The sequence below is a fragment of the Neopelma chrysocephalum genome, unplaced genomic scaffold (genome assembly GCF_003984885.1).
Source record: "Neopelma chrysocephalum unplaced genomic scaffold, ASM398488v2 Primary Assembly neopelma1_84, whole genome shotgun sequence".
Classification (NCBI taxonomy): Eukaryota; Metazoa; Chordata; class Aves; order Passeriformes; family Pipridae; genus Neopelma; species Neopelma chrysocephalum.
In genome coordinates this window covers 3,391,777-3,401,127 of record NW_020897746.1, presented here as the reverse complement: position 1 = coordinate 3,401,127, position 9,351 = coordinate 3,391,777, and the positions used below count along the sequence as shown (strand labels likewise).

Sequence of the window (9,351 nt, the reverse complement as noted above, 5' to 3'; positions counted from 1 at the left end):
ACAGGTTCTACCGAGATTTGAACTCGGATCGCTGGATTCAAAGTCCAGAGTGCTGACCATTACACCATAGAACCGGGTGGTGCCTCCTGGCCCTGTGAGCCTGGACAATAAATCCATAGCCAACAAATCCCAGTGGGAAAACCACACTGTGCCTCCTGTCCTTGGACCTGCAGTGACTGGTGGGAATTTAACACAACCTACATATCCATATTTATCCTGCATTTCTGCAGGATTCACTGTGTTCACAGAATCACAGAATTGTTTTGGTTTGGGAGGGACTTTAAAGCTCATCCAGTCCCACCCCCTGCTGTGAGCAGGGACACCTTCCATTATCCAAGGTTGCTCCAAGCCCCATCCAACCTGGTCTTGGACACTTCCAGGGATCCAGGGGCAGCCACAGCTTCTCTGGGCAACCTGTGCCAGGGCCTCACTGCCCTCATAGCAAAAAACATCTTCCTTATCTCTAGTCTGACTCAACCCTCTTTTAGTTTAAAACATCACCCCTTGTCCTGGCATTCCATACCCTTGTCCAAGGCTCCTCCCCACTTTCCTTAGGTACTGGAAGGGCACAATAAGGTCACCCCATAGTATCATGACGGCAGGAAGCAAACATGGACAGTGGGAGAACACCTGTTTTTAGGGACACACGGAATCCTTGTACCTGCCCCAGAGCTCAGTGGTGCCTCCAGCTTTGCTAATGCAGAATTTAGAATCGTGTTCCCTCACAGCCTGTTCCCAGTGTAGAAATAAAAGAACCACTGATGTTCCAGTGAGCTGTGACATCTCTGAGATGCTTCAGATAATTCCTGTCAGAATATACCAACCTGGCTGCAATAAGTAATAGATATGGAAAAAAATATAATCAGGCAAATTCTATGTGTGTTTTCTCTTCCTCTTTTACTTTACATACGCTTTCCAGGTAGCAGAGGATGTCAGTAGTTCACGGCATTTTAACAGTACATGAAAAACACCTTAAACAACTTTTTCGCGATTTTCCAGCAAAGAAATTTGCCCACAGCAAAAACTTTCAGGTTCCACCGAGATTTGAACTCGGATCGCTGGATTCAGAGTCCAGAGTGCTAACCATTACACCATGGAACCGCACATCCTGAGCCCCCGAGCCGCGCCTTGTGAGGGAAATCCGAGGGGAAAAACAAAATTGTCCCTTTACGTGTCGATTTGATTTTCCTCAGCTCATGTCACTCAAAGCCTGAACACAGATTTTTCAACACCACGTGCGCTGGCTTTGACTTCACATTTGTGCTCTCATTCTGCTTTCCTGCATTTCGTACTGAGAATCTGCTGGCTGTATTTCAGAAGGAGGAGCAGGGACCATTGTCACAACTGTTTTTTTGAGTTTGCCAGATTGTTTCCTCTCTTGGTACCGACTGACCGGTGTGTGGGTAACAGAACACTCATTTAAACAGGCAAGACATGGAAAAATGGCAAATATACGCTGTTATGGCTAGTTACAGGTCTGGTGGAGCAGGTCCAGACAAAGCCATGAAGATGTTCCAGGGGCTGGAGCACTTCTCCCATAAAGAAAGGCTGAGAGAGCTCAGCCTGGAAAAGAAAAGGCTGTGAGAGGCCTTATATATTTATCTTATAAGAAAGATAAGGAATCTTACCTTATCTGCCCAATCCCTGCAGACATTCAAGGCCAGGTTGGATGGGACTCTGAGCAACCTGATCTGTCCGTGCCCCTGGCAGGGGGTGGGACTGGATGGCCTTTAAGGGTCCCTTCCAACCCAAACCACACTGTGACTCCATGAAACCATCAAATCACGCTAGAAGAAAGGCTGTAAGCATCACACCATGCTCTGTCCATCCTTTACTCACACCCGCTCCACTGCATGTGGTCGAGATGGTTTAGGAAAAATAACTACTCGCTACAGCACCGTTCCCCACAGCCATAAATAACCAGCAGCGAGGACGGAGCCGATAGGACTCGGGGGGGGAAGGGGGGAAAAAAAAAATTACAGCTAGCAGAGGATGGTTTCGATCCATCGACCTCTGGGTTATGGGCCCAGCACGCTTCCGCTGCGCCACTCTGCTGCTCCTGGTTTCAGACTGTGCCGCCGGGGGTTATAATCGTCACCGTGACCGGCGCTCCCTCCCCGTTCCCACAGCCTCGGGATCCTCGCTCCAGTTCCCGCGTGCTGCGGAGACACTTGAAATACACCAGGAGCAATGGCCATAAACTAAACCACAACATGAGGAAGAGCTTCTTTACGCTGAGGGTGGCAGAGCCCTGGAACAGGAGCCCACGGAGGTCGTGGAGTCTCCTCTGTGGGTGCATTCCTGGCTCACCCGCTCCAGGGTGCGCTGGCAGGGGGGTCCGACTGGAGGCGATCCCCCAGAGGTCCCTTCCAACCCGAACGATTCTGTGAAATCGCAACAAATGGCTTCAACTACCAGCGTATCGCCGCAGGTGATCGATATGAACTAATTTAACCACAAGCCACCGATATATCGCCACGGAAAACTGTACCATTACCAGCTGCGCAGAACCCACCGCTGCCCCCAGCTCCGCCGCGGGTTATGGAGAAGGGACGACGCGTGAGGAGCCCCCGGGTGCCGCCCCGCCCCAGAGGGCTTTGCGCTTATTTGCATACAGCGGGGCTATTTGCATAAATTGGAGAGCTGGATTTAGACTCAGTTTTCCCAATTCCCACCTCTCCCCACCCCTCCCGACCTGAGGCATGGTCGGGGGTCTGTGTTAAAGTTACTCCAGCGGCACCACCGGCTCGCTCCACCCAGCCGGGGTCACCCTGACCTTGCGGAGAGCGGATTCCCGCGGTACAAATAGCGGCGGGGCCGGCTCTACAATCGTGCTCGCTTCGGCAGCACATATACTAAAATTGGAACGATACAGAGAAGATTAGCATGGCCCCTGCGCAAGGATGACACGCAAATTCGTGAAGCGTTCCATATTTTTTTTTACCCCCCATCCAGCCTTCCGACTCTGGAATAACCCCGGGGAAGGCCTTATCGGTCTCGACAACTCCCTGGAGGGAGGTTGGAGCCAGGCGGGGGTCGGTCACCTCTCCCAGGCAACCAGCACTAGGACAAGAGGACACAGCCTTAAGGATACGAGGGGAGGTTTAGGTTGGACATCAGGAAGAATTTATTCATGGAAAGGGTGATTAAACATTGGAATGGGCTGCCAGGGAGTCACCATCCCTGGAAGTGTTTAAGGAAATGACTGGACATGGCACTTAGTGCCATGGTCTAGTTGACATGGTGGTGTTGGATGATCTCAGAGGTCTTTTCCAACCTAACTGACTCTGTCATTCTGTGACAACTCCCCCGGGCATCCCAACAGCTCCCAGGACCCCACAGACACAGCACAGCAGTGGGTCCCTCACTGCTTCCACACTGCTCCCATGCCAAGGTCCCCACTGGCTCTGCAGGCACAAGGATGAGCAGTGGGAGCTGGGAGGGTGTCAGACCTGGCCCAGCTCTCCCAGCACTGCACAGGGCATGTTCTCCCCAGGCTCACCCAGAACCTCAGGGCTGTACCCAGGCTGGGTCCAGAGGTTTTCCTCAGCCCATGCACTGACTGCAACACCAAATTCACTAAGGTTCACTTACCAAATTCACATGGTTGCTACAGAGAATTGACTCATAAATGAGAAACTGCCACGAGCTTTATGGCCCTCCAGGGATTTGCCTCAGGACTCAGATTATTGTGCTGCCACTGGCAAGTACCTTTCTGTATTTTCTCTTCTCCTTATTATCCCTTGCCTTCTATAGACACAGCCCAGTGCAGGTTCTGGCACTGCAGAGCTCTCCTGAGCGCTGCACGGCACACGTGCCAATGAAGGACATTCTCTATTTCTCACTATTTCCTTTTTGTCTCCCCAAAATGCTTTTATTTTCATGCAGGTTGTCTTAAGCAAAGCCAACCATCTCGCTGGCTTGAATCCTTCACCAGCAGTTCAGCGTAGTTCAACCACGTAATCTCTGCTCAAACACAGAAACAGCTGGAATTCCTGCAGGTCCTGTAATTCACCTTCTTTTTCCACACTATGGGATCTCGCTCTGTGGGATTCAGTGCTGGCTACCAAAAGAACAGGGGAAGATCTGGCAAAAACAGCAGCACTGAAGGTACAGGTACAGTCCAGAGACACCAGGGGCCAAACAACTCGAGTTCCTTTGTCTAGAGGGTGTGTGTAGGAAAGCACTGAATCGATACAGATTCTGTCTCTTAAAGAACCTGCAGCTATTGTAAGAAAAAGGAGAGTTATTTTTAGAAGGCCTTTTATGAAGAGGCAGTGCCTTTTGTAGCTTTGGCATTGGGAATTTTGTTTCTATTCAGCCTGAATCCTGTGATGGGGTGAGCAAAGCTAAAAACGAGGTGGATGCTTTTTGAAAGAGAAAGCAGAACAGAGGCAGATGGTGAGGGGGAGAAAGTAAAAATAGGAAACATGAAACAAATATATTATCAGAGATGCCGTTTTTGTCTAGTAAAAATGTATTTGCTTATTGGTTTGTTTGACTGTTCAACTTTTTTTTTTTACTGTATATTTGCTGCATTGAAAGCTTTATTTTATGTTAGGTACCACACAGCATAACTGAGTTGCTTTTTAATATAAAAATTATTAATTTTTGCAGATATGATGATAACTTAGATGAAAGACTCAAGCTATGAAGCTGATGTGAAAGAATTCAAATGTGATAAATCATCCCCAGCAGTGATCAATAAATGTAAGGAATCCTACTTTGGTATTACTTTGTTTACATGGATCAAGGTGGAATGAGAATGCAGGTCTTGCTAAACTTCATTTTTCTTAAAATCTCTTGGAATAAAACAGTTCCTGTGTTGTATCATGAAGACCCAAATGACTGTGAGGTTGCTTTGGAAATGAGGTGTTTGAAAGCTGAGTGACAATTTATCTTTCATAATCTGTTCTTAACAAATTGGTGTGTTCTGAAAGTTCACTAAGAACTTTAAAACAAGCAAAGACTCTTGCTGGAATGAATTCTGTTGTGATAAACCTTGTGGTTTGCAGCTTTATTCTCATTTCTATTATTAAACAGTTGCCATTGATTCTGTTTCAGGTCAGAAACAGACTGATTAAAGCTAGGAAAGATGACAGTTGGTCTTTGGGGGGGTTATTAATGTCACTGCTGTGCTGTGTTTTTTAATGGGGTGTCAGTATTCCACTGGAACGTGGAAATATGTGACTTTGTGCCAGTGTCATAAACCCCTTTTTGTCTAGAAATAACATTTTTGTAACAAATGGCTGAAAAAGCAAAGGGAAGACTCCCTGCAGGAGGACATTATGAAGCCCAAAATATTAAGAGGTGACTGAAAGGGGTTCAGTTCATGGAGTGCAAGTCTTCCCACTCCTGCTTAATGTAATGGTTTGGATTCACCCTCTTGTCTTCAAAGTGTTTAAATAACAGATAACTGGAACCTGGGAGAACATCCCAGTTAAAGGATTGAGCTTCCCATGCATTCTGGAAACAGGCTACTTGGCTGGATCAGCCTGGTCTCTGGGTTTTATTCTATTGCACAGATAAATTAATTACTATATGAAAGAATTTGCATCGGCATTTCCAGGGAGCAGTTTCTCAATCTCATCTCACAAATATTTATAAAATAGGAGACAAATGGGGTATTTAAACACATTTCTGGTTCTGGGTTCATTGATGGGTCTTGCAGCAACACAGGGCATTTTATATTGAAAATGATGCTTCAGGAGGCAGAAAGCTTCTGGAGTTTGTAAGGTACATTACTGCCATGCTTAGAGCTGGTAGCTGAATTTGGGAGCTCAAAGATGAGATGTTTGCTCTGGGAACTAATGAAACAACAGTAAAATATTCATCAGCAGAAAGTTGGTAGCACAGCCAGGATTTCCAGTTGATGGAAGAGGAGAGAGTGAGTCAAAGTAATGCAGCAGCAAGACTGCTATTTAAACCTCTATGAATATATAGAAACATATATAAACTATATAAACCTCTGGAATTCCTTCATGTGTGGCTGCAGTTGGGACTGAGAGGAGGCAGCTTCTGCACCTGGTGCCCTCAGTTCCATTTCTGTGCGTTGCTGTGGAAAACAAACCTCAACCTTTGCTGAGCTCGGGCTCTTGGCTCTGGAATTCCATTCCTGAGCAGCAGCTGATCTCTAACACACACTTCCTTGGACCAGGAATGCTGGTCTTTAAAGGACCTGAGTAAAACCCATCAGGGGCAAAGCCCTTGCTGACAGAGGCAGGCAAGTGGTAAAACCAACATTAATGTAACATTGGTGGGACAACATTTAATATAAATATTGGTCTGTCACACAGCCAGGATCAGCTGAAGCAGCAGAAATTAACACTGGCTGGCAAATCTTAATGAGATGAACATACAAACCCCCACAAATATGGCAAATACATATTAACTTAAAGGATTTGATTTTTTTTATTGTGTATTAATTTATTTTTGAGAACACAGGTGTGGATTTGTTTTTAAATGCTGTTTTTAATTTTACTAGCAAGCATAACAACAGTAGATTGCTTAACTTAGCTGGCATAAGAGGTGAGTTGCTGCATAAATGCCTTTGTTTCCAAATTACTTAGTAGAAATAAATATTATGTGTACCCTCTTGCTTCTCCCAGCAGCATTGTGATTTCAAGACAAACAGGAAGTTTAAGCACACAACAGCTTTTGATGGTTCACACAGTTCTGTTATTTGGAACGTGAATCTATTTCTACAGATAATAACAATATTTGTGAAGGCAATCAGAAGAGAGAAGTATGAAAAGCCTCTTAACAGTCCTGTTTATTTGGAAACAGTGCCAGTAAGTAAGTATTTTACAGAAATAATGGTAAATTAAAAGGAATTATATTTAAATGAAAGAGTTAAGTGCAAGGTATTATCTTAATATACATATATCACTGAGAATTTGAGCTATTTAGAGAGAACCTGTAATTATACCACAATAATCCTTTAAAACTTCCTTCTCTATTAACTCACACAGTAAAATGTGCCATGAAAATCTGCTCACGTGCTGTAGCTGTAAATGAAAAAGGACTGAAGTAGATTTCAGGACGTGATGGCTTTTTTCTTCTTCACTTCTTTATTTTCAAGTTATGTAAATGTTAGACAACAAACAAAACCCAAAGTGTTGTGGTTATTCAGCTCATTCAGCAGATTGAAATAAATGTTTCTATCAGCCTTCAGTCATGTCCCAGTTCTTGAGCCAACTTGTTACTGTGATTCTACCCAAACCAACAGTAGAAATGAAAAAAAAATAAATTGGTACATACGACTTTTGTTTAGATAAAATTATCCATAAATATTGCCAGCTCTTGGTCTGCATTTTTATTTATTTAAAAATGTGTCAGCAGGAGCGTGTGGAGGTGCCAGGGAGCTGGTGCAATGCAGTCTACGTGCAAGTCACTGTTATAACACACTGTGACAGCAGGGAGTCCAAACTTACGCTGCATTTCCTTTCTCTTTGTGTCAAGGATTTAGTATTTTAACAGGTAACTCACACTTCGAACATTTTTTTGCTCTTTGGGGGACGATTCCAATTTTGTTTCTGACCTGGCCTTTAAGAAGGTAAGATAACACAGTATTTTGGGAACTCCTGCTGCGGATTGTTGCTTGGGGAAACTTCAAATTTTTTTTTATTATTATTGTGTATAACACATTTACTTCAGTTTGAGATCAAATGAATATTCAAAAAATACATATTGCGTTACCTCTTCCTCTGACCTTCAGCGATTTGTAGAGAGCAGTTTTTACCTGCGCACCTCAGCAGACGTGGCCGTAGTTACAGCCCTGTTTTGACATTAAAAAAAACCCTTTTACACCGTTTTCCTTAAGCCCCGGGGTCGGACCCGCCCCGCCCTCACGTGATTTTCGCGCCATCAGCGCGCGCCGCCGCCGATCACGTGCCCTCCTGTGGTCACGTGCCCTCCTGTGGTCACGTGCCGCCCCGGTCACGTGCCGCGTGTTTACCTCGGTCGGCACCGCGGCGGGTGAGGGACGGACCGAGGGACCGACCCCGGGGGGAGAGTGTGAGGGGGCGGCGGGAGCGGGAGGGGCTCAGGGCTCGGGGGACGGCGCCAGGGAAGGACTTGTCCCCTCTCGGGGGAGGTGTGAGGCGGGACTGTTCCCCTTTGGGCGGCGTGAGGGGCTCTTCTCCCCGCCTTAGTGGCGGCTGTATGAGCGGCTTTTCTCCCCCCTCAGGGGCGGCTGTGTGAGGGGCTTTTCTCCCCCCTCAGGGGCGGCTGTGTGAGGGATCTTTTTCCTCCTCAGGGGCAGCTGTATAAGGGGCTTTTCCCCACCCTCAGAGGCGGCTGGGTGAGGGGCTCTTTCACCCCTCAGGGGCGGCTGGGTGAGGGACCTTTTCCCTTCTCAGGGGCAGCTGTGTGAGGGGCTTTTCCCCTCCTCAGGGGAAGCTGTGTGAGGGGCTTTTTCCCCCCCTCAGGGGCAGCTGTGTGAGGAGCTTTTCCACACTCTCAGGGGCAGCTGTGTGAGGGGCTTTTCCTCAGGGGTTGCTGTGTGAAGGGCTCTTCTCCCCCTCATCAAAGGTGTTGTCATCAGGGGCCTTTCCCTCCCCTCAGGGGCAAGTGTGTGAGGGGTTTTCTCCCCCCCTCAGGGGTAGGTGTTTGACATCCAAGGAGCCAAAGGCACGTGGCCGTCACCACTGTGGTGGCTCGGAATGCTGAGGTACAACTCGTCGCTCTGAGCTGCCCTTCACTAAAGCCCCTCCTTTATTTCCAGGCTCACCATGTCCCTGCCAGCAAAGAGGTGTGGAAGGCCCCCGGTGTTGTCCTTCCTGGAAAAGAAAAAGAGAAAGCAAAGTCTTGATAGAAGAAGGGGCAAAACGAGGATTTATGTGGGAAATCACATTGAGCGATGGCTGACACTTAAGGAGAAGCTGGATTTCAGGAACGATGCAGAAGTTGCAGGGTTTTTATTGGATTTGTGGGTATATTGCCACAATGCTCCTCTGTTTACTAATACCGAGTAAATAGTTCTGGGTGTTGATACCAACTGTGTATTTCCTTTCTAGGTATGACAGCTACGACCCACTGTCAAAAGCCCCGCTCTGTCCCCTCCCTGAGGGTGTCAGGAGGATCACTGTGAAGGAAGAAAGAGCTTTGTCAGGCAGCACATCTTTAATAGCAGCAGATGGAACGTGAGTACTGTCCTCTCTTTACGTGGGAAGGGTGGATGAAATGTTTTTCTTGGTACTACTTGAAAGACTGCAGCTGATATTTAAAAATAATGGGGTGAAAGTTATATATATAAAAAGAAAGTGTAATATAATTTAATTAAAATTGAAGATTTTGAATATCTTTTGCCAAAGAGCTTCTGTCTGGTTTGTTGTTTGTATCGTTGAGCAC

At 46.6% G+C, this 9,351-nt stretch overlaps 1 protein-coding gene, 1 long non-coding RNA gene and 4 other non-coding genes across 9 annotated transcripts in view; 2 read left to right on the top strand and 4 right to left on the bottom strand.

The window, feature by feature from the left end:
• Window positions 1-2: 2 nt before the first annotated feature.
• TRNAQ-UUG lies at window positions 3-74 on the bottom strand. Its single transcript has one exon. It is a non-coding gene; the product is annotated as a tRNA-Gln (tRNA).
• A 955-nt stretch (window positions 75-1,029) lies between these two features.
• On the bottom strand, window positions 1,030-1,101 carry TRNAQ-CUG. Its single transcript has one exon. It is a non-coding gene; the product is annotated as a tRNA-Gln (tRNA).
• An 882-nt stretch (window positions 1,102-1,983) lies between these two features.
• TRNAM-CAU lies at window positions 1,984-2,055 on the bottom strand. Its single transcript has one exon. It is a non-coding gene; the product is annotated as a tRNA-Met (tRNA).
• A 776-nt stretch (window positions 2,056-2,831) lies between these two features.
• LOC113971761 lies at window positions 2,832-2,938 on the top strand. The gene has a single exon (XR_003535647.1). It is a non-coding gene; the product is annotated as a U6 spliceosomal RNA (small nuclear RNA).
• Window positions 2,939-7,034: 4,096 nt separating this feature from the next.
• On the bottom strand, window positions 7,035-7,908 carry LOC113971541. Its single transcript, XR_003535588.1, has 2 exons — window positions 7,699-7,908; window positions 7,035-7,204 (listed from the first exon to the last, which is right to left on the bottom strand). It is a non-coding gene; the product is annotated as an uncharacterized LOC113971541 (long non-coding RNA).
• The window catches only part of FOXK2 (forkhead box K2), a 68,299-nt gene continuing 66,856 nt past the window's right edge, over window positions 7,909-9,351 (top strand). Inside the window, exons 1-3 of one of the 4 annotated variants that reach the window (XM_027691568.1) lie at window positions 7,909-7,977; window positions 8,726-8,929; window positions 9,018-9,143. In XM_027691568.1, the coding sequence (XP_027547369.1) occupies window positions 8,733-8,929; window positions 9,018-9,143 (323 nt within the window). In that variant the 5' untranslated portion in view covers window positions 7,909-7,977; window positions 8,726-8,732. Of the gene's footprint in view, window positions 8,017-8,456; window positions 8,603-8,725; window positions 8,934-9,017; window positions 9,144-9,351 lie in introns of those variants that run through there. The other 3 variants (XM_027691570.1, XM_027691571.1, XM_027691574.1) reach the window with 3 other exon arrangements.